The sequence below is a fragment of the Platalea leucorodia genome (genome assembly GCF_965183815.1).
Source record: "Platalea leucorodia genome assembly, chromosome: 4".
NCBI classification, from domain to species: Eukaryota; Metazoa; Chordata; class Aves; order Pelecaniformes; family Threskiornithidae; genus Platalea; species Platalea leucorodia.
Genome location: NC_138826.1, coordinates 127,571,085 through 127,587,016, shown reverse-complemented (window position 1 = coordinate 127,587,016; position 15,932 = coordinate 127,571,085). Strand labels below are relative to the sequence as shown.

Here is a 15,932-nt window from a genome sequence, read left to right as displayed (position 1 = left end):
CGCAGGTACCGGGCAGAAAGCAGAGCCTGTAACCCAGGCTCAGGTTTTAGTTGTTGTTGGGATTCACAAGGCGAGCTGGATCTGAAGGAAAGCAATGAAACGGCTCAACTGAACCCTCCACGTGCGGCCAGCCACGGTGCCGCTGCCCTGCCCAAAGCTCGGGACCTTTCCAGGGCTCCAGCACAGCAAGAGGCAAGGCCAGGGTTTCTCAAGCAGCACACACTGCTCTCTTCCTGCCCGTAGCGCTCGCAGTAAGCACCGTGCAAGCCTCGTGTTCCCCCGCTCTCCCACGCACCCTCCAGTGCAGGGCACGCAGTGGTGGCCCAGGGCTTCACGTGGCCAGCGCGGTGCCCACCACCGGGGCGGGCGGGAGAAGGGATGCTCCAGCTTCACTCTCAGAGCTCAGTGCTGGAAATTGGAAATGGAAAAACAAACACAAACGTGCCTCCCCCCAGCTCCTCTGAGACCAGCAAGGAACAAGAAATAGGAAGAGTCCCGAGGTCTTATTTTCTGGGCACTTTTTGGACTAGGACTTCAGTTCTGAGCCTTTAGGTGCTACCAGGGGCCCATTCAGTGACAACTGGGCATCAAATGCCACAGCTCTGCCAGCAGCTTTCACCGTCCCGTCGTCCTCTGTGCAGAGGCTGCTGAACCCAGGGCACTCTGCTCCAGGTCAGACGCCTGTGACTGTGAGCCAGGAGCTGAGGAGAAGACGGGACAGGCTGTTCTGACCCCAAAGACAGGTCCTGCTGAAGTTTGTAGGACAGTGCGGTGAGCTGGGAAGGTCAATTGGTCTTTTGAGGTCAGGGGAGAACACTCTAACAGTGAACAGCAAGAATGACTGCTGTTCTAGCTGCCGAAGTGTGATCAGAGAGAAGAGGGAAACGATGAAGTGAGAGAGGGGGGGGAAAGGCAGTTTTGAAACAGGAAGGAACTGAGAAGCCACAACAGGGACGATGCCTCCAGGGTTTTCATGGCTGGCTTTTTCCCAAATCCATCCTCTGTATTTTATTGGGATAATGTCTTATACACAGTTTGGGAGAGCAAAAAAATAAACAAACCCAGCAAAAGTGCAGTTTGCTCTCCTCTGACCATGACAGGCTGATACGGGAACTCTCCGTAAGAAGGGCGCTGCGTTCGTAGGAGGACCTGGGGCAGCGGACGGTTCATAGGTGGATGTCGCCCTTTCAGCATCATGCCAGTTCAGGACTTGGTCTTCGGTTGCACCTCGCACTGCAACAAACCCCAAAGCCTCCAAGCAGCAGCTTCGGCCGTCCGTTATCCAGGCACCAGCCAGGGTTCCCCGTCTTGTCGTCCCCCGTCCCCGCCACGCGCGCACGCACTGCTTCCCACGTCAGCTCAAGGAAAAGTCACAAGTCCTTGGCTCCTTTTCCACCAGTGGTGGGCCCTATTCCCACGCGGAGGAATTTATATAGAGCGAAGAAGAGAAAATCTGTTATTTGTTACGAAATGGTAAATGAATAGTAGCAGGAGCGACGGTTTCATCAGCAATACCATCCTGTTGCTTAGATCTTCAGCTTTGTCCCTCCATAATGAAGTAAAACAGTGACAATTGCCACAGCTTTCTGGAGTGGATTTTCATACTCTGCTTAAAGTGATTAGACAAGAATCCAGAAAATCATTTGTTAAACCTAGTGCAGCTTCCTCCAGGTCAGTCTGAGACGCTCCTCAGGCGAGAAGAGCTTCAGCCCCGCTGTTTGTATCTTCAGGCATTTCCCAGAAGCGCAGCCAGAGCCGACTGCTGTGCTTTGAGGGCAGCCAGAGCTGGAAGGGACGGGTCTGCCCCTGTTGCTTCAGTCGGGTCCGCATCATCTTCCAACCTGACACACGTGCCCTGTTTTCCATCCGTGTCTGCTTGCCTTTGGCTTCCGCAGATTTGTTCATTTTCCTGTCCCCGCTAGGCTGCGCAGGATGTCTCATAGTTGGTGTTTTCTGTGCGTGGTGGTGTTCCCTGACCGCGGGCAAGTCCCTTCCTAACCATCCTCCGTGGTGCGCCAGGCCAGCTGAGCCGGCTGTGCAGGTCAGACCGGGGTTCGGGCTGCGCTGCTGGGATCTGCTGTGGTGGGTCATGGCTCTCCTGACAGCTGGCCATAACACAGGTACAGCTTCCAGCGCCCACCCCAGCCAGAAAGCCGGCCTGGCACTGCCCGTGCAGCGTGGCCGTAGCAGCTCAGCCCAGCAGCAGCTCAGGAGTTACTGCCCCGCGCTGTGGCATGTAGGAAGTCACGGCTTAAGTGACTTTATATGTTATTCGTTTTTCAAAAGTAATTGTCTACAGCTGTACTGTAAAGCATTCTCCCACTTGTCGCTCCTGTGCTCATGGCTGCATCTCTGCACTACTGTCCTGCAGTCCTGAGTGTCATCTACAGACTTTGCTGGTCCTGCATGATCTGGCATTAGGGTTTATTAAAAACGTGCATTGTTAAATGAGGGTCTCTTGCTGAACATCCAAATAGCAGCATAGAGCTGGCCTGATTCACACCGTTGGTTGCTACGTGTTCACTGCTTGCTGCTTAAGCTGTAGGAATCAGCTTTCCCATCTCTTTGGCATCCCCAGTGTCAAGGAAGATGCTGAGTCTGTGCTAGTTCTAGGACTTCTTCCCTTGTCTGCTCTTGAAATAAGCAGAAGGACGTCAGATCCCAAGCAGACTGAGGAAATCTAGAAGAACTTCACTTCTTAGATGTAGAAATTAAAATCTCTCCCCTCCTTTTTCTGCAAAAAGAAGAGGTTTGCACCGTAGCACGGTGTGACATGGGTGCTGGAGACACTGGCTCCAACCAGTCCCCAGTGCAGAGGTGTGCCAGTGCCTTCAGGCAGGGAGCTTTGTCCTCTGTAGACGGTTTCGCTGTATCTTCCACTTCTCCAGTGTTGGCAGGTCTGCGCTCAGCTGGGGTCCGAAGTCTTGGCGTGCTGCCCGCATGGTGGCTGAGCACCTCCAGCGATGCGCGAGGGATGCTTTGGGTTCCTTTGCCTTCCCCTCGCCAGACAGAAAATTACCAGTGGCTTGTTTGCGGTTTGTTGTCTTACCAGTGGTTACTTGGGCTGAACGCAGCGCGCTCTCGCCCCGAAGACGCTTGGCTCGAGGAAGCTGTGTTTGCCCCGCACTCGACGCTCCTCGGGAAGGGCGCTGCTGGCCAGGCAAGCTTGTGCTCTCCTGCCAGCAGCCCCTGTCTCAGGAGCAAAGTCAGCAGTCCTTGTTCCAGACTGCGGTTCAGGAGCTGGGCGTTGGAGGCGTAGGAGAGGGATTAGTAATATTGAGGAATTCTTTCAGAGGAAGAAGTAATACTTTGGTCTGGACGTGTTTTACAGAGAAAAAAATACCAGCAATGACAGGCAGAAGTAGCTTGTCGGTTTTCATTGTGGAAAAGGGTTAATAGCAGACAGTTAGGTATTTTGTAGTAAGGTCCCATTTCATTAAATAGATTTATTAATTGTATGAAGACCACCGTGATTAATGAGAATTCATGATTTGCAGAAAACATGAAGTTTCGAGGGACGTTGAACTTGGAGAGGACAGCGAAGAGCTAGAGGGAAACTGGCCGAGATAAATGACCGACCTGCGTGATAGCAGAGAACGTTCAGTGTTAATAAATGTAAAGAGATGGGCAGCTGAGGGCAAAAGCTAAATTCTGCGGGCCAAAGAGCAGAGTCCCCGTCAATTGTGGCCATCCGACGCTGGCAATGTTCCCGATGCCTCCAGTGCTCTCTGCAGCATAGGCAGTGAGGAGTGAAAGCTGATACTGAAGCGGTGGGGGCTGGCAGGGAACGGCGGGCACTGACGGTGCTGCAGGAACGCGTTGGTGTTTGCTTGCTGCACGGGCACCGGAGAGGGTTGAGGACTCTGGCTGCAAGGTCTGGAGGAAGGTCCATAGGAAGGTCTGTCAGTTCAAGCACTCTGCGTAAAGCTCTGCCACTGGGCAGCTCCAGCAAAAAGGAATGGCCCGTCGTAATGGGCGTACACAAATCCTTGCTTTCTCACCAGGGCGTTTGCTGTTGGCTGATCGCAGGTCTGTGCTGGTCCCCCGCCGTCTGAATTCACAAAATGGTTGAGGTGGGAAGGGACCTTTGGAGATCTTCGTGTCCTCCCCCCTACTCAAGCAGGGCCACCTGGACCAGCATGCCCAGGACATTGTCCAGTCAGGTTTTCAATATCGCCAAGGATGGGGACTCCGCCAGCTCTCGGTGGCGGTCACCCTCACAGCGAATGAGGGATTGCGTTATGTTCAGATGGAAATTCCCGTGTTTCAGTCAGTGCCTGGTGCCTCTCGCCCTGTCATGGGCACCACTGAGAAGAGTCCAGCTCCATCTTCTTTACTCCCCCATCAGGTATTTATACACGCTGATGAGGTGCCCTTGAACCTTCTCTTCTCCAGGCTGAACAGCCCCAGCTCTCTCAGTCTCTGCCCCTGTGTCAGATGCTGCAATACCTTAATCATCTGTGTGACCTTCACTGGACTCTCTCCAGTAAGTCCCTGTTTTTCTTGTACTGGGGAGCCCAGTACGGGACACAGTATTCCAGGTGCGCTCCATCAGTGCTGGGCAGAGAGGAAGGATCACCTTCCTCGACCTGCTGGCCACGCTGTCCCCAGTGCAGCCCAGGACACCGACAGCCTTTCTTACTGCAGGGGCACATTGCTGGCTCCTGTTCGACGTGGTGTCTGTCAGCACCCCCAGCGCCTTCTCTGCAGAGCTGCTTTCCAGCTGGTCAGCCCCCAGCATGTACTGGTGGGTGGGGTTGTTCCCACCTTCTCAGGTGCAGGACTTGGCATTTCCCTGTGTTGAACTTAACGAGATGGCTCCAGGCCCATTCCTCCAGCCAGTCGGGGACGCTCTGCGGCGCAGCACGCCCATTGGTGTGTCAGCCGCGCCGCCGTTTTGTGCCATCTGCGCACTTGCTGAGGATACCCTCTGCCCCATCGTCCGGGTAGTTAATGAAGACATTAAGAGGCGTTGGCCCCGATAGCAGCCCTGGGGGGCTGTGTACACCACAAGTCACTCGCCTCCAGCTGGACTTCGTGCTGCTGCCACAGCCCTTAGAGCCCGGCAGTTCAGCCAGTTCCCAGTCAGCCTCACCTTCCACTTGTCCTGCGCGTCCTTCGCCAGTTTGTCAGTGAGGGTATGATGGGAGACGCTTTTGAAAGCCTTGCTAAGTCAAGATAAACAAAATCCATTACTCACCCCTCACCCACCAACCTACTCATTTGGTCGTAGAAGGCTGCCAGCCTGGTCAGGAGGTTTCCCCTTCCTAAAGCTGTGCTGTCTCCTCCCAGTCACTTTCTTGTCCTCAGTATGTTTGGAAATGGTTTCCAGGACGATTTGCTCCATTATCTTCCTGGGGACTGATGGGAGGCTGGCCAGCCTGCCGTTCCCGGGGTCCTCCTCCTTGGAGACGGGAGTTCCTGGGGTGGTAGGGCGACTGCTTTGCTGAGCACCCGGACAGTGGCTGCAAACCAAGACAGGCGTCAAGACTGGGCTGCCACTTGCCAAATATTAGGCTCAGACTCAGCGTGTTGGTTGCCATAGCAACTCAAGAGGAAGGAGAAGAAGAGGCATTGCCTTCCGGATGCTGAGCTTCCTCCTCGTTGATGGCTGAGGTGCAGCTGCTTTGCTGCAGGGCCAGCGCGAGGTGAAGCCCCTGCAGATACCCCCGTTAGCCTCTTCTGCCTGAGTGCCTTGCGGCTCGCCTTACGCACCACACCGCAGGGTGTCTGGAAGCCTTTCCAGCCTGGTGCCGTGCGAGCTGTTTTCCCAAACAGCAAGTTAACAGGTTATCCACTTGATCTCTTTTGGCCCTCTTACTGGCCACCTTCCTGAAGGGAGCAGGCCTGCAGTCTGGTCCAAAGGAGCCATCCTTCTCAGAAAAGGGGTATAGAGGTGCCCTACTTCTGAGTTCTCCCCAAAATGCGTACCTTGCCAATGGAAATGTCATTGGGGCAGAATCTGGAGATTTGAAAAGTTTACCCAGGATTCCTAGGCAGGTGGCCCGCTAGGCTGAACTGCTGTACCGCCGTCGCAGCGGAGCTGTTTCACGCGTGGAGGTACAAGTTGATTATACTGTGCTTGTGCAGTACGTAGGTTGCTTTGGGAAAACATCAGCTTTACTGCTCATGCACAATGCGATTGCTGTGCCCCTTCATAAAGTCTCTGACCCCTGTGAAAGCTCTTTCGGGAAACATTAGACCAGTTGCACACGTTCAACACTGCTGAGCTGTCTCTGCATTGTAAGTCCGACATGAGCCAGGAACAGGAGAGCTGTGCCTGAGCTGTGCCAAGAGCTGCGCCTGAGGAAACCGATCTTTGCAGGCCATAGGACCAAGCTGCCCAGTTGTAGGATTTCATGCATAAGCGCTGCCCGTAGGTTCTGCATTTATTTCTGCTCAGGAGACTCCATACAGAAGTGTAGCAGCCCTTAGAGTTATAAAATTTAACAGTTCTCTCCTGGTTTGCTCATTCTTGTGTTCATCTGAAGAGGAACTCTTCCAGTGCTTCGCCAGTATCATCAGGCCCTGCAGATGCTGGTGGAGTTACTGCCTTGCCTTCAGGAGAGGCAGTACCTTGGGTACAATTAACCCGCTCGTTTGTACCAGGTTTGCAGGTGTTCCTTCTCAGCATCCCTTTGCTTGCTTACTGTGAAAGAGAAGAATTCAGAAGCGCCAGGTTTATCTTCCCTAATGAAAGTGCTGGCTGCACGAGTAGAGCCCTAAGAAAAACAGCAGCAGGAAATGAGATCGCCTGCAGTAAAAAACCTTGTTCCCAGTAGTTCTTCAGATAAGCCTCACGCGCCGTTGGGCGCCCTTTTCCGTGTGGGCTTTCTGTATGGGGACAAGCTTAACCTCGCTTTGGATTCTTTTGCTGAGAGTCGGGAACAAACTTCTTGCTGAAATTCAGTAGTTGAGGAGGAGCAGTGGGTCGGCAAACGGTCCCTGAGAACAGCTCATCAGTCTCCCAGCAATGCAGCCCTGTCTGCCGCTGGTGCCGCGCGCGCTGTTGGGGCGGGGTGGCTGCAGTGCTGCCTCTCGTCCTGGGCGCTCGCTGCCTGGGCAGAGCATCCAGCTCCGGGGAGAGAGGGGCTTTCTGGCTCCCTGGTGAGGAGGCTTGGCTTGGCCCTCTGCTCAATGGGGCTTCCTCAAGGTCCTGTGAAGAAGCCTATTTCCTTCCAGCTTTTGAAAGAGGCCCGTACCCTTCACCAGCCGTCCACCAAAAGGAAACGCGTCTGAAGAGAGCCTGTCGGCACGAGCAGGGGCGCAGGCAGGGGACGGGACGTGCCGCTTTCCCCTGGACACTGTCCTCACTCGCAGAGCGGCGTGCGAGAGCGTCCAGCTCCTGCCAGTGAGTTCGTGTCCTGTTTGGCGGTTGTGTTATTTCCATGGGGACACGTAGCACGAGTGCTTCTGTGGTTTGTTTTGGGGCTATCCAGAGAGGCTTCCTTTCCTTTCTCTACTCCTCCCCTGTGGCCTCCCTTTTCAGGGACAGTTCTCATGAGACAATTCTGGAAGACAAAGTCCTTTTGCAATGGGAACTGTAGAGGTGTCATGTTGTCTGGGCATGCACCATTCTAGGCAGGAAGCCTCACAGTGTCCATCTGCATTTCAAGCAAAGCGAGAGAGGGTTAGCCTCCAACCCTGGCCCTAAAGCACAGCCTGGCCATGGCCACAGATAGCGCCGAGCTCTGTGTCGGAGCCTTTGGGTGCACCGAGCACTGATGGAGAAGCACGAGAGCAGCCTTGTGTTAGCGAAGGTTGTTCATCACAGGCAGCGAGTCCTTCATGCAGTCCTAGTGAAAAGCAATGGAGATGCTTTTGAAGGCCAGTATGAAAACACCTGGAAGCCAACAGCAGCAACGCGAAAGACTTGCTGAGCAAAAGCAAAGCATTTCTCTTTGGAGTGATTAGAAGTGAGTTGCTGAATCTGTCCTCGCCTTTGTTACTCTTGAAGAAATTTGGACTGAGATACAGAGTTCAAAGGAAGAATCCTCATCCATTAGTGATTCGTTCAAGAAATCTGCTTTTTAATACCTTCAGTAAAAGTATTCCCAGAAGGCTTAATTAGCTATCCTACAAATGCATAATCCTTCTTTCTTTGGTTAGAACTTCCTTTTTCATCAAGCTGGTGTTTCTTTGCTTGTGGGACTGCTTCCCATGAGACCTGTTCTCCCTCTTTGCGGATTCCGGTCGGTTCCACGCATGTGCTGTGGTGCACGAATCAGGCCTTGTCTTCTGCATCTCAAAAGACTAGTTTTCCAGGCAACCGATCTAGTGCTACTGCTGGTGCTGACGGACTGCCACCGCTGAGCTCTGCAGGACAGGGTTGGGAGCTGCCGGAACCTGGATTTCATGTGTTCGGAGAAGACAGGCTTGAAGGCAGCCTTGTAACGGTGATTAGAGCTGCCACGTCCCAACTCAGAGAGAAACATGTGGCCACCAGCAATCCCACCATCTCTGGGCTACTGGTCTTCCAACGCCCAGCTGGAGCACCACCAGAAAAGGAAAGTGAAGCATTTCTTTTTCCTTCTTAAGCTCCCCGGTTACATTGACTTGATGTTGCCTAAAGCAGAAGTGGCCAACACCATAGTGCTCATGAAACCTGGCAAAGCTGAAGTCCTCGATAGCAGCAACCTAAAACTAGCAGCACTTGGCCTCAGCCTGGCTGCAGCTGGCTGGTGCACGTCTCTGTCAGTGTGTATTCCTCTGGCAAAATGCATGATATGCCAACGCGAACCTGCAATGAAGAAGAGCAGTGATCCAGGAAAAAACCTCTAGGCAGATGTTGTCGCTGTGCATAATGTGCGAGTCCTTGGAAGGGATACTGTGCCGAGGTGCCACTTGTGAACGATCACATCCAGAAAAGCTTACCTGGCTTCAGAGCGGAACGAAGTGCCTGTGACCAAAGAATTGGACTGATGGCCCGTAATGAAGTCAGCTTCCAGAGCTGGACAGGACATCAGAGACTGGTGGGCTGTCTGCAGACAACGCGTGGTTGGCAGAACGGCGCTGCTGAAGGCGTTGAGAGCCAACAGTATATTGCCAGCAGTTCATTGCACCGACCAAGCCGGCGCTCTGCAGAGGGGAACAGACCTACAGATGACATCTGCTGACCAGCCGTGCCCAGAAAGGTCTGCCATGGCACCACTATCTCGTCGTTGCAAGGACATGCCAGCCGTGGAAGCTTGGGCACACAGCTGATTTCTCATGTGTGGCTCCAGCCATCCCATTCCCGGGAGCAGGAATAGCCAACTTCCCAGGCCCTGTAAGCCACCAAACAAAAAAGAAACTGTGCCGAGAGCCAGGGAGGCCTTGCAGCGCAGCCTGCCACGAGATGTGGGTCTCTGCACTGCTGGCAAGGCCTGTGCTGCCAGACAGCCATCGGGCGTCCACCCCTTCGGCGAGGAGTGCGCTTGCACAGGGCTGCCGCAGGTCTCGGTACCCTCCAGCTTAAGTCTCTCTTCTCCTTTCCCAGACTCTGACAGCAATTTCCCCCTCTGTCCCACCTTGGGCAGGTTAAACAAGCCTTTGGCACACCAGCTGCTGTGTCTGCAGCCATTCCTGTTCGCATTTACCGTTCTTGAACACGAGTGACCAGAACTGTGCTCAGAATTTCAGATGAGAGCGTAGCGGTGTCTCCTGTGGTGACATGCAGGCATCCTTATGTCTGTGAGAAATACACACCTTAGATCTTGCGGTGTTTCTTTTGCCTTTCCACGGCCGTGCTACGTTGGTGCCTCCCAGTCGCCGCCTCCGGGCTGTGTCAGTAGACCCAGAACTTTCTCTTCTCCTTCATCACTTCCAGTAGAGAGCAGAGATCCTGTGCCAGCCCTCTGAGCAGGGCGCCGGGTTTTGTACTGTCACTTTTCGTTCTGTTTCTTGTACCGCAGCCCTCAAGGTCGTTCGGCTCTTTCTCTTCTGTATTGACGGAGCTTCCCAAATGTGATTCATCGTCATGCTTCTTTATAACCCTCTTGCTTTCTGTGCCAAGGTGGCAGGAAAATAAGAATAGGAGGAAATGTGCCTAAGCCCACAGACCTTCATATTCGTGTTCAGCTAACCTTCTCGGAGCCATCCCTGTAAAAACAGGTTTCCAGAGTGTCCGTCTGTTCCAGGAGGGACCTGGGATGGGAGGGCAGAGCTTGGCGGGAGGCAGGGAAGCAGAGGCGCCGGGCTGCACGCAGGGCACATGCAGACAGCCCGCGGGACTGCTGGTTTGTTAACCAACGTCACATCCAGGCACCAGGGAGCTGCAGTTCTGTTGCATTTTATCGGTTAGTTCGGAGGACAAGCAAACTGACATTGCTTGACCCAAATGAGTCGTCGTGGACTGTTCAGCAAAGAGGTAACCAGCCGAGCCCCGGCAGCGCTGTGCCTCTTGACCCAGGGCTGCACAGCCCCGAAGCAGCGGACCCTTCCTCCCCACTCGCGCTCGGTCGGGGCTGCAGCACTTCTGCTGCGGGAGCATCCAGGCCCCTGCGCTGCCGCAGGACACGGGCCCCTCGAGAGCCCTCCTCAGAGCTGAGGCCAGGCCAGACTCAATCCAAGGCTGCCGCAGAGCAGTGACCAGAGCCCTGGGGTGGGTTCAGGGTGCTGTGTTCGCTTTCATTGCCAGGACAGAGAGGCTGTGCAGGAGCCCCAGGTCCCTCCTGCTCAGAGCCCCGTCCCCAGCCGCAGTCAGCAGTGGGTGCTTATGGAAGGAGACCCCACGGCAGGGCGTGAACAGAGACAGGCCCAGCAGCGTGCCTTCCCGCGGCCTCCCAGGCAGAGGCACTCCCTCAGCTCATTGCGCTCGAAGGGCTCATCCTCCATGATCTTGCCCTGTCAGGTTTTGGATCCATTTCTTTTTGCACACCCAGAGTAACTTGTTTATGCCAGGGGAGGCAGTAAAGGCAAGAGGCGCGGGCAGAAGGAAGGCATGCTTGCAGCGTGGCTTGTCCCCCATCAGAGGCTCTTGTAGTGGTGAGCGGGTAGAGCCGAGTGCTGCAGGAGGGGCTGCCCCCTGCCCAGCTCCACAGCCTGTGCCCACCGCGACGCAGGGTGCAGGCGGGGAGGGGACATGGCACGGTGCAAGGGGAAGACCAGTCCAGACGCCCCTGGGCTGCCTCAGCCCCCACTAACGAGCTGACCGCCGTCGGGTGACGATCAGACCTTGCTGCCTCCATCCTTGGGGTGGCATGACGGTCCTCCCGTCCCCACACCGCCCTCTGGGGAGGTGCCCGAAGGTTTCCTCTTGTCCCGGGAAGGGGCTCTGCCCCGACTGGCCGATGTGTTTGGGAGTGCTGGTTTGCTCCGAGCCCGTGGCGGGACCCAAGAGCACGCCAACGGTAGTGTGGTCAGCCAGGGGAGACGGGAGGTCCCTGGTGGGAGTGGGGCCTGTGGGCTTCGGTGCAGCTCTGCCGCAGCTTCTCGACAACCAGCCAAGGCAGGGTGAGGTGCAGGGTCTTCAGCTGCAGCAAGTCTTTGTGTGCACCCAGCGGGCTGCAGGGCCACGTTCCTCCCTGGTAGGTCTCGATGGGCTTCAGAGCCGTGGCAGCTAGCGCAGGTTTGGCCAGGAACCGGAGATACTTGCTCGAACCTCTTCTACCTCCTCTGGAAGAGCCCTGGCAGGGCTTGCAAGAAAGTCTTGGCTGACGTGCTCCGAGCCGTGTCCCCCGAGCGCTTCAGAGCCCCCTCCCGTCTCAGGCTGGCCCAGCCCTCCAGCGGCCCCCGTGTATATTGTGTGTGTGCTCCTGTGTCTGGGGACCTCCGCCTCACCCCTGCCCTCTGCTCTCTCTCCTCTCTCTCTTGCTGTACCGTTCTTTCTGCAGACTTTTCAGTAGTTTAGGAGAACTCAGCACCATTTCCCAGCGGAGCTCCGGGACCACCTACACAGTCCGACCTGGCAGTCGCTACCCCGTAACCCGACGTACCCCCAGCCCCGTGAAGCCGGCTCTGGATCGGACAGAGCCCCTCAGCACCGTCCGGCCCTACGGTCTGACCCCTCCCACCATCCTCAAATCTTCCAGCCTCTCCATCCCACATGAGCCCAAGGAGGTGCGCTTTGTGGTGAGGAGCGTGAGCGCCCGGAGCCGCTCCCCATCCCCGTCCCCCTCTCCAGGGCCGCCCCTGCACACCCTCCACCCGCCTCGGCCCTTCATGCAGAAACCCCTCCACCTGTGGAACAAGTACGACGTCGGGGACTGGCTGGAAAGCATCAATTTGGTGGAGCACCGAGACAAGTTTGAGGACCATGAAATAGAGGGCACGCACCTGCCCGCCCTCACCAAGGAGGACTTTGTGGAGTTGGGGGTGACCCGGGTCGGGCACCGGATGAACATTGAGCGGGCACTCAAGCAGCTGGTAGACAGCTGACCATCCCAGGCAGCGCTGGCCTCTTCCAGAGCCACCACGGGGAGGGGGGGGGCGTTTCTACTAGACTAATAAAACCCACTTTGATTCTCTTTCTATTCTGAGCACTGCACTGAAGGGCGCGGAGCCGAGGGGCTCCCGCCCGCTCCCACACCGCCCCGGCGTGCCACGCACACGCAGACCCCCGCTCGGCCCCGCCAGCCCCGCGACGCCTTCGGGACAAGGAATGTTGCATGAAATACATCCTCGTTTCTGTTCCTCCCAGAGAGTCTGGCCTGTATATCGCTTGATGTGCTGTTCCCCAGGGGCGTCGCTGGTGGCCGGAGGGGCCGAGGCACCATGTGCTGCCGAGCCCGGGCTCCCCGTGGTCGAAGGGCAACACCTGGTTGGGGTGGGGAGCAGGACAGGGCCAGCGGTGCAGTGAGGAGCCGAGCCCTGGCTAGGGAGAGGGCTTCTGCTCTAGGCCAAGTGCTGGCCACGTTGCCCAGGTGTGACAGGCAGGGAGACGCCAGTTGGAGCGCGGCAGAGGTGAGCGGGCCGGGCGCGTGCCGCCGGGCCGCAGCTCGGGCAGGTTGGGGCAGCTCGTGGCATGGAGACCCTGAGCTGCTCCGAGCCGGCAGGTGTGGTGGGAGCGCGGCAGGGCAGGGGCTGCTGCAGGAGGCAGGCAGGGCCGGCACCGGTGCCGGCACTCAGCCCGCGTTGGGAAGAGCAGGCAGGAGGCACCATGGCCACGGTGGTGGCCCCGGCCCCGTGCAGGCTCTCCCTGCCAGGGTCGGAGGCGGCCGACCGAGCCGGGTCGTCCTGCCAGTGCTCGGAGGGAAAGGTCTCCAGCACGCAGAGGTCTCTGTGGAAGGGCAGTCCCAGCGCGGTGGCTGGGTGGACGCCTGCGGTGACGCCCAGACCTGCTCCCTCCCGCGCAGAGCCGACCCAGGGAGCAGCCAGCCTTGCCGTGCAAGCCAGAAGAGTGATTCCCGCGCGAGAGACTAGCCCTGGACTCTGTGCTGCTGCTCTGCCTGTCGCCCTCGGTTGCCCTGGTGAGAGAGGGACTGAAACCGCATGGATAGAAGCATGTTTGGGGATGGCGGAGGGAGGCTGGTGGGGAATCCAGCAGAAAACGCTTTGCCAACATTCAATGGGGGTGGGGGGAGGGAGGGGGATGTTTTATTTCCTCTTGGTTTGGGGTCTTGTTTCCAAGGGGGACACGTTGATGGATAATATATAATCTCTGTGCATTTATATAGAGAGCAGCTGATGACCTACAAGAGATGATATTGAACTACAGGATTCCCACTCCGTCCTAGTCATCCTTATTTTGCATCTTTTTAATCAGCTATATATTTGAAAAGAGAGAACAAATATCTATATATCTATATCTATAGTTATAGCCACCTGATTTTGTTATAATTTTACTAAATCTATATATCTCTAGACTTGTTGAGATGCTGGCGAGGCGGTGCCTGCACCCCTCCCCTGGGACGCCCATGGCTCATGGGAGTTTTTAGCGACTGACTGAATGAATGTTAAAGTCTTTTTAAAAAAAAAAACACAAAAAAACCCAACAGCTCCTTTCAGACACTCTGGATTTTAAAGATTTAGAAACACAAAACGAAACTTGGTTTTTGGGACACACCGAGTCTTCCACCCCCGCCAGGCAGAGAGGCACGGAGCTGGCGCTTCCACCACCCCGCAGAACCCGGCGCCTCTGGCAGGCGCAGGCCCCGCACCGTCAGGTCCCCCTCCCGCCTCCGCTCCTGGGGAGCAATCGCCACCATCACGCCCAGCACTCGCACCACGCCGCCGGCGGCACAGCCCTGCGCGGGCACCGCCGGCCCGGCCGCGAGAGTCCCAGTGGGGCTGCTCCTCCGGAGCGGCCATTGGGAGCAGGAGGAGGCCTGTGTGCTGGTCCAGCGGCCGGGCTGGCTCCCGCCGCGCCACTGGGGAGCCCGGGGGCTGGCGGTGCTGCGGTGGCATGGTCACGGAGGCACTGGGGCAGCAGGGCTTGGCGGGAGTTGCTCCCTCACCCAGGAGCTTTGGGGGAGCCGGAGTGACCCAGGCCAGCCCCAGCACTGGAGGAGGTGGCCTCCCCGTCCCCCAGCGCGGTGCCCGGTGCCCCGCGCGCCCCATCCTCACCGCACCGTCCCCCGGCCTCGCCCTGCCCTGGCTCAGGGGTGGCCAGGGCTCGGCCAGCTCAGGAGGGGATGGCTTGGTGACCGGTGTTCCCAAAAAGCTGAGTCCCCCACGAAGGCATTAACTCTTCTGGTGCTAGAGGGAAGGACAAGGAGGTTCCTTCTGACCCTCACACTTCTCCGAACCTTTACAACCTTCAGCCAGGGAAAAAGCCCAGGCCCAGGGCGGGGGCGGCAGCACCTCCTGCGCACCAGGCCCTCCCCGGGATGGATCCTGACCTGTGCCGGTGCACCAGGCCCTCCCCGGGACGGATCCTGACCTGTGCCGGTGCACCAGGCCCTCCCCGGGACGGATCCTGACCTGTGCCGGCGCAACAGGCCGTCCCCAGGATGGGTCCTGACGCGCTGTGATGCCATCTCCTTTTCCTTGAGCTCTTGCTGGGTGCGTGCCCAAGCGGCTCCATCCAGAGCTCTCTGGAAACTGCCGGGCCCTGGGGGTTCACAGCTTCTCCCCCTCCCCGGGTGCCGTCCCGCTGTTCCCAGCCAGGGCAGGCACCCGGGGACGGCGCGAGGGGCCTCAAGCTGGACCTGCAAGCAAACAGCCTGCGCTCTGTGCCCCAGGGTACCCCGGGCCTCACGCCCCATAACCTGGTGAGCCAAGAGGCATCCGAATCACGATAGCAGCCATTGTGTCTGCCTGAACCCTCCGCCTGCTTTACCAGGCATGCCATCGCACCCCGTCAGGCGTCCCCCAGCCCCCGTCTGTGCCAATGTTCCCACTGTCTTGTGTGACCTGGAGCGGGACACCGCAGACCAGGTCCTGCCCCTTCCGCCTCCCTGCCCCGCGGTCGCAGCCCGGCCATCGCCCCTCTGCCGCTGCGCACCCCACCCCTCTCCATTCGCCCCACTGGGCCCCCTGCCACGCGCCCTCCCGCGTCCCTGGCACCTTCACCCCTCCTGTGCACCTCCCGCCTTCACCCACCCTGCATACCTCCCGCCTTCACCCCTCGAATCCGCCCTGCTGGCCCCTGCACGCCTCGCCTGCGGCCAGCAGCATGTGCAGCCGCATGCACCCAGCTATCACCCTGCGCCCCAGCTCAGCGCCCCTCCATCCCCCCCCCGCACCCTCCATTGCCCAGGCTCCAGCTCCTTCGCCCACGCTGGCATTACTTGGCACCCTCCAGTCGCCAGGGCTTGCTGGCGCACACCGGCACAGGCGGGGATGGTCCCGCACCAGAGACATCCTGTGCTACCGGCGTGGTTGCACCTCACCTGCCAGCACAGCCGCTGCCACCGCTGCTCTCGCATCCCCTGGCCCCGCGCTCGCTCCCTCCTCTGCCATCCAGAGCCCCCAGCTCCGGCTGTGCCCTCACCTCGTCCCTCTGCCACCTCCCGCACGCTTTGCAGTGCCCGAACTCACAGCGCTCACAGACACCCAGCCATGAACCAAAC

The 15,932-nt window shown here is 57.7% G+C and overlaps 1 protein-coding gene across 1 annotated transcript in view; it reads left to right on the top strand.

The window, feature by feature from the left end:
• SHANK3 (SH3 and multiple ankyrin repeat domains 3) overlaps positions 1 to 12,426 on the top strand; it is a gene marked incomplete at its 5' end in the record, with an annotated part of 356,878 nt that extends 344,452 nt beyond the window's left edge. The window contains 1 exon segment of the mRNA XM_082310842.1: positions 11,814 to 12,426. Coding sequence (XP_082166968.1) covers positions 11,814 to 12,357 — 544 coding nt within the window. The 3' untranslated portion in view covers positions 12,358 to 12,426.
• Between the last annotated feature and the right edge of the window lie 3,506 nt (positions 12,427 to 15,932).